The sequence below is a fragment of the Lagopus muta genome, chromosome 3, assembly GCF_023343835.1.
Source record: "Lagopus muta isolate bLagMut1 chromosome 3, bLagMut1 primary, whole genome shotgun sequence".
Classification (NCBI taxonomy): Eukaryota; Metazoa; Chordata; class Aves; order Galliformes; family Phasianidae; genus Lagopus; species Lagopus muta.
The window spans coordinates 38970211-38983697 of NC_064435.1; the positions used below are offsets into that span (position 1 = coordinate 38970211).

The window sequence follows — 13487 nt, forward strand, 5'->3', positions numbered from 1 at the left end:
AGTGACTAGGATGGGCAAGCAGGGCATGGCACATCACTAATCACAGAATTGTAGGGGTTGGAAGGGACCTCCAGAGATCATCGAGTCCAACCCCCCTGCCAAAGCAGGTTCCCTACAGCAGGTCGCACAGGTAGGCATCCAGGCAGGTCTTGAACATCTCCAGAGAAGGAGACTCCACCACCTCCCTGGGCAGCCTGTTCCAGTGCTCCGTCACCTCACTGTAAAGAAGTTCTTGCGCACATTTGTGCAGAACTTCCTATGCTGCAGTTTCTGGCCGTTTCCCCTTGTCCTGTCTCCACTCACCACTGAAAAGAGTCCGGCCTCGCCATTCTGCCCCCCACACCTTAGATATTTATAGACCTGGATCAGGTCCCCTCTCAGTCTTCTTTTCTCAAGGCTGAACAGACCCAGTTCACTCAGCCTTTCCTCATAGGAGAGATGCTCCAGGCCCTTCACCATCTTCGTGGCCCTCCACTGGACACTTTCCAAGAGATCCCTGTCTTTTTTGTACTGGGGAGCCCAGAACTGGACGCAGTACTCCAGATGAGGCCTTACCAGGGCAGAGTAGAGGGGGAGGATCACCTCCCTCGACCTGCTGGCCACGCTCTTTTTGATGCACCCCAGGATGCCATTGGCCCTCTTGGCCACAAGGGCACACTGCTGGCTCATGGCCAACCTGTCATCCACCAGGACACCCAGGTCCCTCTCCACAGAGCTCCTCTCCAGCAGCTCATCCCCCAACCTGTACCAGTGAATAGGGTGGTATTCTAGGATGGTATTCTCCTGGTTGGTGACTAGGACCTGAGCAGGAGGAGGAATGGACCAGTTGAATGAATGGTTGTATGAATGGTGTTGCACTCAGGGTTTGGTACTATGATCTGGATGCATCTTTAATAGACAAGGTGAAGGCAATTCACCTGTGCTGCCAGGAGGGGTGGAGCCTGGCTCCACCTTTTACCTCCATGCTGGTAGACCCATTTAAGAGCTGACTACTAGTGGGAAAGGATCTCTTCTGGAGATCCCCTTCCCTGGAGTTTCATAGCGAGCCCAGTATACGGGTAAGCATTCTATCTATTCTGTTTTAGTATAATAACTGCATAGCCAAACTCTCTGGTATATTTCATAACTATAACATCTGTACATTCATTGATTATACACATGTTGACGTTGGATGAAACACAACTGACCAGGAGGGACAAGAATGTTCTGGGCAGCAAGCTGTCTGAACTGATTAGCTGAGCTTTAGCTGGATTTGATGAGATATGGAGGTGTATTTCTGAGTGACAGAGTAAAGCGAGGGAATGCTGACACTTAAGAGAACAGCAGGAGAAATCTTTGTATTGATGCCAGGGGAATCTGGGAGGGCTCCTCCAAGAAGGTAACATAACTGATAGCCCAGCTTAAGTGCCTCTACACCAATGCATGTACTATGGGAAATGAGTAGAAGGAGTTGGAAACTGTGGTACAAGAAAACTATGACTAATTGCTGTCATGGACGCATAGTGGGATGAATCACACAACTGGAATAACACAATTGAGGGCTACAATAAATTATTTACTCGGACAATGGAATAGGTTGCCTGGAGAAGTTGTGCCTCATCCCTCATAGTGTTCAAGGCCAAGTTGGATGGAGTACTGGACAGCCTGATCTGGCCATGGTAACCATGCCCACAGGGGCTGGAACTGGATGACCTTTAATGTCCTTTCCAACCCAAGCCCTTCTGTGATTGCTGTTATTTTCTCTGTCTCTAGCTGGGAAAAAATACTGGTGGGACTGCACCTCTGCTAAGTTGCTACACCTGGTCCTCCTTAGCTGTTAAACCTTTTTAGAAGTGTGTTGTTGGTTAAAGGGAATGATTACTATTGAGTAACAAGTGTCTTCAATTCTAACCTGCATTAACCTTCTTATGATTTCTAATACATCATTTGTTGGGTTTTTTTTTTTTTGAGCACAGCCCTAAATTAAGTTTTCTGTTTTGAAGGACAAGCTAAAATTCCTCAGTATATTTCTTTTAAGGAAATTCATTGTAATCTGGTTTATTCTTAAGTATGACATAAGAAATTATAGGACTAAAGGATTAAAAAAACTTAATGGCTATAGTTTTTCATCTTCAGCTCTTTACTACTCTTGTGCTTGGCTGGTGTTCCACACTTCTTTTTTTCACTTGTATGACTTGCTCTGAGAAGGGATGCTCTTCTTTGGTTTAGAAGAATTCAGATGTCTTCCACTTTTGTTCCTCATCTCTTAAGGGGATCATCCTTAAGCTTTTGAAGGTTTCAGGAGTTAATTAGAACCTGACATTTCATGAGTTTACCTTCTGCATATAGCACAGACTCAGAATTCAAGTTCTCTCTAGCCTTCCACTTCATATGATAATGTGAAATAAAAAATACTGTCTTTTCAAGGCAATGTTGAGTTCTTTAGCAAGTTGGGTAAATTAGTCTTTTTGTGAAAAGGGTCATTGCTTGATGGTTAAAAACTAGGGAAGTATGTAGTGGATAGCAAGCTTTCTTCTGATGTTGTGAATTCTTTAATAAATTCTAAAAAGCAACTTGTTCAGGAGGTAGCATGAGAAATTTGTATTAGTAACATGTCAAATAAAAAGTATGTGTGTATGGGAACTGTTGTGTCATGGCCTGAACCACTGATTGAGCACCTGAGGAAAGGACTCGGTCTGCCCTGGGAGCACAGGTGAAGGCAATTTAACTGCGTGACCAGAAGGAGTGGAGCCTGGTTGCAGCTCTCCTAGACTCCATTTAAGGTCTGACTGCCACTGGGGAAGGATCTCTTTCTGGAGATCCCTCCTTGGTGGAACTTTCCCCTGTGCTCACTTGTATCAGAAGATTCCATGTTCAATCTTCTTCCCTTCCTTTATAGCACTCTTCTATTGTGCTGTCCTGTTGTCATCACACCCTTGTTGTAACACCTTTCTTGTTGCATTGATCTGTCTGATTGCTACATTGTGCTAGGAAATAAGTACTTCAATAAAATATCTATGATAGCTGATTAAATTTGGATGCATTGAATTATCAAATAGTTGGATGGGCTAGTTACCCAGAAGCTGAAGTAACGTGGGGAAAAAACTTTTCTCTCTTTCAGAGTGATTGAACAACTTGGTGGTAAACAGCTAGTGATGAACCATATGCATCATGAAGATCAACAAGTTCGTTATAATGCGCTGCTGGCTGTGCAGAAGCTGATGGTTCACAACTGGTATGTAAAGCTTCTTTTAACAGTAAGAAATGTTGGGCTAGAAAGAGGTACCAATTTCTTAGTGTGTTTGTATAGAGTCAGAATCAAATTTTCATGTGGTAAAGCTGCATTCGTTAAATAGTAGAGTAATATGTTCTTCATTGAGAGTGTGGCTGGATGCTGGAACAGGCTTTCCAGGCAGGTCACAGCTCCAGGTTGCTTGATCTTAGGAAGTGTTGGGATGATGCTCTTTGACAAAGGACAACCCAAAAATCTACATCTAATGTGGAGCTAAGGAAAGGACTTAATCTTTATGGGTCCATTCCAGCTCAGGGTATTCTGTGGTTCTATGATGCTAATGCTAATGTCTAAGATTGCAGCTACATTCTCTGCTATTATGGCAGTTGAATTGAATAGCTTGACCTTACGGAATTGAAGTAATTCAGTAACACGCTTCCTTGAACTGTTTAACACTTGTTCTGAGCTGCAGTTCAGATTTGCAAAACTGTGAAGTCATGAAAGTGGTAACAAGAAGTATAAATGTCCTAACAAACTTATTAGTCTTAGCTGAATGAAATGGTAGCTTGAGGTAGTTACGAGTACTATAATATCAAATACTATAGTAGCAGTTATTTTGCGATCTGCATTTCTGACTAGCCTGTTGCACTGTTCATTACTCTAATCTTTTCCACCACACTACACTAGTATTTTCCTGTTTCCATTTTGAGGAGTGTTCTTTAAATTTTTCTTGAGTCTTCTGGAGCAGCAAAAGCTTGTGGGTTGCTTATTTAGGTGAAGTCGAAAATTGCTCACTCCTTTCTCTTTCATCACTTGCCTAGAATGGTGTTTGAAGTGAGGCTTTTCCTTTCATTGGTTTTTGACTAGTTCTCTAATAAGGCTTCAAAAATCTTGAACTCTGCCATAGAAATGGCTGGTAGGTCATACTGCCTTTGCAATAGAGAGAGAATGGGACTTTTATAGATAAAGTTCTGAAGGGCTGGCATTGTGAAAAACTTTAGTGTTCACATAGCTTCAGTATAACCTGTCACATAGATTAGGTATGCTAACTGTACCTATTTTTTATGTTTAAAATTAAAATGTTGGTTCTTTGAAGTACCTGCAATTTCTGTCGTGTTTTTTTTTTTTTTGTTTGTTTGCTTTTGCTGCTTATACAGATTGGTTTTCAGAAGGCTGATTAGTGATGGTTCAAAGAGTGTGAAAGTGGTACGGGAAGAAGGTTTACCAAGCATATTCTGGCAGATTCTTTAAGTGATCTATTCTCTGTAGAAAACAGGCTATGAAGGGTGACAAAAGCCTCCTGATTCCCTTCCCCACAATACATATTTTCTTATTAAATAATGGTAACTTTACCCCTTTCTTTCTAAAGTACTTGGTTTTCTAATTTGCATACTTATTATTACATTCACATGGTCTTTCTTCCTCTTTCATACCATGGTAGCATTATCTAACAGTGAAACATAAATTTAAATTATACAGACTGAATGTTCTCTACCTGTAAGGAGGACTTTGATAAATAATATTCATTTTCTGTATGTGTGGAGTTAGAGACTAAATGTATGGTGAGGCACAACCTAATTAAGGGACAGGATTTTGTATTGCTTTCCACCTTGCTTCTCAGTTTGGTGATATCAAAACAACACAAAGGAAAAAAAAAAAACATTAAATGTTCTTGGTGTTATAAATTCTCTTACATATATAGAGTTATAATAGAGGCCTAGATACTGAATTTTTCTTAAATAAGGGGAAAGGTCTTATTTGCTTGTGTTTTAATGTCTTGAAAGTCTGTTAATAAAAATAGTAATCTTCCTTTCTCCAGCACGTTCCTCACTGGCAGTAGTTTTCCTGGGTGCTTAGCCTGGCTTTTCTCATTTCTATCTTAGGTCTACTAATTTTAAATATATCAAATCTGCTCTTCTGGGTTTGTCTTGGTTCTTTCTATAGTGTGAACATATCAGCCCCTGCTTTTCTTTCACAGCTTCTGAACTTTTAGACTTGAGAATGGAGAGAGAAATTGCAGTTAAATCTAGTTTCAAACCTACAGAGGTGTCAAAAAGTTAGTGCATTTTATCAGACTTGTATTGTCACCTCTGTAGGGATTTTTCCATTAATACTTATTGGAAGGAGAGTCTTTGGGACCCATTGTCCTTGTCAGTACTGATAATTGCAGAAGTGCTCACTTGTAATAGATAAGTGATGTATCATTTCTTTAGCACAAGCTACATGTAAGAAGCTAAATCTGTCTTTGTATAGATCTGGCTTTTGATAAGTATGAGCTCTTCTTCAGTTTCATAGCTTGTGTGGAGAGAAGAGAAACCAGTCCCTTTAGGTGCTGCATAGTGCAGTTGAAAGCCTACTTGTTTAGCATTGTTTTGCCATAATATGAATTACTGGGCAAAGTCAACATTTCCCCTACCTCGATTTTCAGAGATGGAGAAATAAGTGTTTTTCCCTTGCTTCCATGTACTTCGGAATTCCACCTTTTTCAACTGAGGCAAGTGTTTTTCCTTGACTTTAATTAGTGTGTTGAAACCCTCCGTTACTGTCTGTTGTACATGCATGACAGAGGCAATGAGGCTCTTCCTACATCCTGGAGCCTAGCAGAGGACAAGCAAATAAAGGCTTTCTCTGCCAGGCTGAGGCTCAGTGTGAGTAGTGTGCCTTTGGAGCATAAGGGTGAGGAGAACTTTTGTAACCAGAGTGAGGGACTGCCACGGAACAGCTGAAGTGACGATCGGTTTAAAACAGCCCTGTATCCTTAGACTGCTATTAAGTCAACTTGGATACAATTAATTTCTAAGTAATTTGAGTAGTTCATTACAGGCTGCTCAGCTGTCTTTTCTGTAGGGGATTTTAAGTCAGGGATAAATGGGGAGGAAATCAGACTGTCAGTTGTTCTGTTCAATGGCAAAACTAGCTTGGCAAAGGCAGCAACTGCTGACAGTTTTTTTTTTTTTCAGGTGAGGTAATCTAAGTGAAATATTCCATTTATATTTGCACGTTAAATGATCACGCGTTTGATGAAGCAGAAAGAGAACATATCTTTTTTAGCATCACTTAATGTCTTTAAATGGTAACTTATCCTGTGCTTTAATTTCACTTGAACTAAGAGCATGTTAGTCCTGGCACTAATGACAATTAAAAACCTGTTATTGGCAGATGAGAAAGTTTGGCATGGAAATAATGGTGTAGAATTTCTTTTCTACTGTGTCTCTTTTTCTGCTGTGCCTTTTGCATATATGTGAGAAGCATCCTTGGCTTTGACAGAATTCAGAGAGCAGTGCCCAACATGACTATTTTATTAATGTGAACTGATTTTGATAATCTAATGCTAGTTGGAGCTATGTCTTTGCACAATTGGAAAGTATAAGATATTAAGTTCTAAAATGACAGACCTGAAGTATATTGTTTTAAGGAGCCTGTGCAGGTTTGTGCTGAATTGTTCTCTACCTCTGCAGAAGGAAAGGTGGAGGGGTGACAAATTATGGTAACGTGGTTGTGCTCCTTATGTCAAGGGAATAACTTTCTTTTGGAATTATTGTTGGCTGAGATGTGCAGAGTTATATTATTTGTGCTATTTTTTCTCCATGGAAGTGTATCATAAAATATGGTGGCTCACCCTCTATAGATTGAAGGTTTTCAGTTTTCATTAGAGTACTAAAACCATGGAGGATCTGGCCGCAAGTTCATTTTTCCTCTGAGTTGGGATAATGACTGAACTTGCAGCGTCTTTGATTATTCACACACACAGAATCACAGAGATTCACAAGGTTGGAAATGACCTGCAAGATCATCTAGTCCAACCACACTTGTTGTTCACACTGACTAAAGTACTAGACTGTGGTGTTGCATCTTTCTGCTTGAGTCTTAGTAGTGAGTTACTGTTAGTGAGGGATTGCAAATGTTACCTCTGGGCTCAGGTGTGGTGCTTAATTTCTGCTGCATCCTTTCACCTGTGTGGGCTGAGAGCTAGAGACCTGCTTCAAATGAGTAGGCTTTTAGAATAAAAAGTGGTTCAGTGAATAGACATCAAAGTGCAGAGTATGAGTGAGCTGGAGGATATTAACAATGGGAATTAGGATGCATGATTGATGCACATTTATTGGAAATAAAATTAATAAACTATTGAACAAAGCAATGATTTCAGATAAGCTTCAAATGAGCTTTTTTCAGAGAGTGTTTACCAGACACAATTACTTGCTCTTCATCTTTTAAAATGGCTAGTTATGCTGAGAGACATTTAAAACAACAACAACAAAAAACCAAACAGCCTAGAATTTGTGATGTGATCTATCTGGAAGCTGTTGTTCTAGGGTTAATATTGAACAGTCAAGATTTTTTATTCTTTTTTTTCGGTTGAACATTATCCTAAGCCTGTGCATCTCCTGAGCTTCTGGACCTTACTGGCTCTTTTACCAAGTGCAGAGTGTAATGATAGTAAACTGGCAGATGTAATGCTTAACACATTGGGCTTAAATCTAACATTTACCCAGTTTCTTGGTCTTCATTATCAATACTATTTCTTCTCAGTTATTTACTAACTAGAACTTGACTAATTCAAAAACTTGAGAAAATAGTCTAATTAAATTTTTTTTGAAGAGCACAGTTCCTAGATATGAGACAAATTGAGCAAAAATCCAGTTAATCATAGGCACATCTGATACATAGCATTAGTGCTTCATCCTTTTATGTGGAAGTGAATGTGTCCTTGTACAGTCTCATTCAGTATCACCAGGGGCTGTTGTTTGTGCTGGGCTTGTGCTCTGTGGGATTTCACACTGTACAATGTTTTTTTTTTTTTTTGTGAGATCTGCATCATTTGTAAAACACACTTTATTTCTTGAGTTTCAAGCACTTCTAAGCACTATCCTCAATAACAAGAAAAACCATGTCACCAAAGAAATTTCTGATAGTTTCACTTCTAATTAGTGTTAACTTAAAGATGTGATGTCCTCAAGTTTTGATTGTAAAATGCAGTTAAGTGATTTATGGCAGTTTCAAAGTGTTATGTACGAGGTTGAAGCTCTTAAATACTGAAAGCATTTTGCTTATAGCTCATTGTGCCAAGTGAACTGCAATACAGAGCCACTTCTGAACCACATTGCATGATTTAGTCTAGTTCTTTTTAATTCATCGAATGTCTCTGAGTGTTAGCTCATAACAAATCACATAAATGAAAAAATGACTTCATCTTGTTTCTCTAATAGGAAGGAATATTGTTGAATTGAATTCCTCAGGAAATCTAAAAATTTTTGAGTAATAGAGACTCATTGATCTTCTGTTTCATTGTGGCCTGTATGTAAGTTGTGAAACTATGGCAGCTTCTGAAAAAAACGGGAAAAACCTCTCTGAAAGGAGACTGCTGAGTCAAAGTGTGCTTCCTGCAAAGCTCTTGAAATAATTTAATACAATCTGAAAATGTGTGTTAATCTTGAATTTCACATCATAAGGAAGGCTGTCATCCATACAGTGAATTGTTTTTCCATAATCAGGTGATACGTTTAAGGTTGCCCACTCATATTGTTACGTTACGTGTATTACATTAGAATCTCCATTTGGGGCAGGAAAAAAAATGGCTTAAAATTTTATAACTTGTCTGCTTAACAGTTTGGCTTTGTTGCATCTCTTACCATTGTATCGAATCTGTAAATGTTTAGTTTTTTTAAGATAACCTTGTTTTTAATTCTAATTGGAGGTAAGATGTAAAACAAATATTGGCGTACATGATAGAAAACCTCACCCTTCATTTTTGCTATATTTCATTTACTCCTTTTTCTGTGCCTGCTGAAACAAATAGTCTCCAGGTCACTTTGTTCCTTAAGGAAAAGGTAGATCTAACCAGACTAGAAATAGAAGTATAACTCTATAAGAAGTACTCATTGAACTACAAAGCTTATTTCTTTAGCACACAAGCTCTAGAAATCAGATGTTATGTACCTTAAAAATTTTCCATCTGTCATGGGTTGTTATTGACAAGTCCTTTACTAAATGTGAAAACTAGCATAAAATTTTGAAGCAGGATCTCCTTACCTTGTACTTAATGAATGTGATGGTTGGATCAAAACCTTGTGCCTTTTCCTAAGAATGCAAAATTTTCTGGATACTATCCTGAAGAAGCACCAGTAGGTGTGTGGTAACTTTCCTTCCCTTTCTGGACAGCGGTTAAACAGTAAAGCATTACATACTATTGAAGCATGTTCGATGTTACTGGTATGCAAAATTTCATTTTCTTTCATCCCTTTAAATGATTTGAAGGGCACATCAGTGTTACATAATGGCAGGACAGGTGCTGTACATGTAATCAGAAAATCTTTTCTACTTCTGACTAGCTTAAAGTATTCTCTACAATAATATGATGCCTACTCGAGATGAAAGATGGCTTTCAAATGAGAAGAATTATTGATTGAATTTGTGTCAACTGGAATGCTGTGTATATAAAGTATACTTCTGTATACCTTCAGCGTGTCACTCAATATATATTGGTTAAGAAAGATCAGCTTGGCCTGATTAGAAAGGAAAAACTATTGTAAAATTTGTGTAGTGAAAGACAGTAAGTACGGAAGTCCCAAAACTTGTCTGTGTCAAATGTTAGCAGAATGTGTTTTGCCTTAGTCTATATAATTGAGCTGATCAGGCATGCATGAACCTGTGGTAGCCATGTTTGTATGTCATACTGTTTCTACTTTTGCTTCTGAGTTGAGCCATCTCAAAGACTGACTGTTATGCTTCTGTAAAGTTGGTCTTTTTCTGCAATTAGGAAAAAAGAAATAACAAACTGTGTTTAAAATAAGGAGAAATGGTCCTATTTGTGAGTTTACAGCTTATTTTAGAAAGCACTTCTATTCCTAGTTGCTTTCCACTGTAGTATGTACCTCTAGTCTGTGCCAGGTGTTTCTTTTAAGTATTTTGTGAAGCTATTTGTTACTTGGCTGATGATCTATTCATCTTTCATCCTGCATGATCTTACAGTGTGTGGAATGCTTGCATTATTAAGGATAACTACAGTTCTGTGGTATAAAGATTAATTCTGAAACCTCAGCCTGTATTTTAAAATTTGGATGAATAACAGTGTGGGATAAATCACATCTTAGATGCTTTGTAGTTAACAGCATGATGATGGATACCCATACTCAACTTGGATGAAGACTGAAGCTTGCAATAGTATTTGATTTCATGATGTGATCAAATATGAACGCTTAAAAAAACACTTTGAATATTCATGTATTTTAGTATTTATTTTAACAGGGAAAACAGGTGGTTGCTGAAGCTAGAGTAGCTTGAGTTTTAGTGGAGGGTGTGTGGAAAGTGATCAAAGGCCTGGCAGAGTAACAGGGCAGCCTCCTAGGGCTTCACAGGAAAGTGCCACAGCTGCCTAAATCTTTACTGAGTGTCTTATCAGTCTACCTATTACCAGGTGTAGCCCATTCAAAAACTTTTCCTATGTCACCTAGTAAAACACATTTTATAAATGATAACCTGAAGAGTAACTGGTGTTTGTAACAGCATGTGGAAGGTAATACTTCTGAATGCTTTAACCATGCTTCTCTGCCTTTTCAGCAGAGATATTATTGCTGAATACAGTGTGGTGTGGTTGGGTTTTAGTATGCATCAACTATAATTTTGAGACAGTATAAACCATGCAATTTGTATTGTGAAGGACTGTTAGCTTTTTTTATGCTTCTGAATAACTTCATAGGAAATTCATGTTCTAAGTGGTCCATGTGTATTTTGAAAATAAGTAATTTGGCAGGCTTGTGCTGTGAGGTGATCTGTGCATCATTGCTTTCAGGGCTTGAGTGTGAGCAAAGATGTACTAGAACTTGTATGTGCACACAGTTATGTATGGGGAAGGGGGGCAAGAAGAGAGAGCATGTGGACATTTGATTTTTGAAGCCCTTCCATAGTTGCTGGTTGGTTGTAGTTTCTGTTGGCTGTCAAATTTCAATTACTTCAGTATTACAGTTTTGAGTACAGTGATCCCTTCCAACCTGAACCATTCTATCATGATTTCCTTCTTTGTCATCAGGAGTCTCTATTTCAAGGATGGAAAACTACATAGTACAATAAAAAGTCATATTAAAATACTGTGATTCTGCAGAAACACCTGATAAAACTTTGAAGAGAAGGTGCTAAATCATAATTCACGGCTCTAGCATACAAATTATTATTCTTTTATTACTAGCTGAATTTGAAGTTAGGATTGTACCATTGGAATTTTGCTTTCCTGGCCATTTAGTCTTAAAACTGCCGAACTCTATTGTGCAGTAGAAATTACTATGCATAGGGAATAGCAGTTTGAGAAGACATTAGACTGAAAAGTAGTTTTTTAGAATGTTCAGTAGGAACTGATCTTTTTTCTTCTGGATTTAAATGTTTTGTGAACTTGATTTTGAATAACAGTTCTCTGAACTGCTTCTATTGCTTATCCTAGGTTAAACAGTGAAAGATGGGAAGACTCAAATTAAATGTTCAGTGTTTTCCATAGGATTTATGTATTGTTGCTGAGAGGAGTGGTCAGAGTTTGTTTGATTGTTGAGATTACAGATACAAAATAATTGATTCAATGGATTTCAAAACAAGGCGAAGAAAACATTGTAAATGAAGTGCCTGTCTGCAGCAGGCCTGGCTTGGATCTCTTCTTTCTTCCAGCTTGAATATGAAGCTCCACAGCATCTCTTCAGCTGTGTGAAGATTTTGCTCACCTATGGGTTAAATTGTCAATATTTCTACCAGTATTACATGCGCTTATGCAGCATGAAGAGATCCTTTTAAAATACTTTGCAATGACCTTTATCATGCATATTTAGCAAGAAAAATCTGTGGGCTTAGTGGGTGCTTTGTAGCTGTTGCCAGGCCTAAGAATGAACATGGAATCTTTGCTTTTTCTTGAGAGTTTTTGTGATGTTCAATTCATGCCTTATTTTCAGAGGGTTAGATGATAGCTACCTAAAGCTTAGGTACCCGTATATTAAATAGTTAACTGAAGCTACTATTAGTAGACTAGTTTTGCAGCTCAAAATATAGCGTGAAATGTATTTGAATCTCTAAATGTAAATAACACTATATGTAAAAACTACTTCTCTTTGTAATTCCTACTACCATATTACTCCATTCTTTCCAGAATATTTCTCAAACTACTTTTCTTTATTATTTCAGGGAGTACCTTGGGAAGCAATTGCAGTCAGAACAACCTCAAACGGCCACTGCACGGAGCTAAACACTTCCATCAGTGCAAAGCAGATCATGCTTCTATCTAAAATGTTTGTCTTCTAATATCAAGAAAATAGTGAAGTCCATGTTCTTTGCCTTCTACTAGTGTGTAAGCTTTCCAGCTTTCCTCCAGTGTTGTTGGCTTAGTAAAAACTTGTTCAACTAGTTCTGATGAATATGTCTATCTTGTTCTGAATATATCTGAGTAAATATGGCTAATATATTGCATTTATTTTATGTATTTATTCTCATAATAAAGAATATTATTTTCATTCCATGTCAATTAACCTAGAAAAAATGTTCTGTTCTTTGAGTGGCTTATCAGTGTTTTGACTTTCTGGGAAAAGTGAACATAAGTCCCTGTATATTATCTCCAGAGAAATTAAGAGTTTTGATTTGGTGTTCTGTAGAGAATGTGACAGCATGAAAACTGATGATTAACAGTACTAAAATAAATACTGAGTCTCAAAACAGTTTTAATATCGTAAATAAATGCAAATATGTGGGGGCAGTTTTGAGTGGGGTTTTTATCCTTTTCTGAGACAAAAGTGTACAAGATGGGCTGGGAGATGAGAAGAAGAAATCTAATGAAAATTGATGCAGTAAAAATTAGTGGAGCCGTATAAACAATCAATGTTTAAATTATAGATTGAAGATCAAGTGATTTTTGCTCTTTAATAAAAATGTTCAGTAACAGTTGAACTTGGAATTTCATGGGAGTGTTTTTATTAGCATTTACAAACATTTTCAATAACTAGAATTTTGGTGTCATTCTAAAATCCATCATATTTCATTTGACATTAAGTAAAATTATTTGCCTGCCAAGTTTTTTAATTTTCTAGCATGTAGTGCAAATGATACAAGCATCAGAGAATTAAAGATCATTGATTTGGAATGCAAAAATGGTGTTGCTTATGCAGGAACTTGGCTGCAGGCACTTGTGAGCATTAACTGCTTAGTGTTTCATGATTCACTTTTAAAATGATAAGATATAAGAGAATGTGACTTAAATCTGTGTGGTACAGGTTTCTGAAGAGGCATAGGATACTTAAATGGAAAACTAATT

General features: G+C 37.9%; 2 protein-coding genes across 4 annotated transcripts in view; one reads left to right on the top strand and one right to left on the bottom strand.

Moving 5' to 3' along the window:
- The window catches only part of ATP6V1H (ATPase H+ transporting V1 subunit H), a 40397-nt gene extending 27274 nt beyond the window's left edge, over positions 1-13123 (top strand). For all 3 annotated transcript variants that reach the window (XM_048940121.1, XM_048940123.1, XM_048940122.1), the window contains exons 13-14: positions 3101-3214; positions 12368-13123. In XM_048940121.1, coding sequence (XP_048796078.1) covers positions 3101-3214; positions 12368-12428 — 175 coding nt within the window. In that variant the 3' untranslated portion in view covers positions 12429-13123. The remainder of the gene's footprint in view (positions 1-3100; positions 3215-12367) is intronic.
- RGS20 (regulator of G protein signaling 20) overlaps positions 1-13487 on the bottom strand; it is a 121117-nt gene that overhangs the window by 74250 nt on the left and 33380 nt on the right. The gene's annotated exons all lie outside the window — the stretch shown is intronic.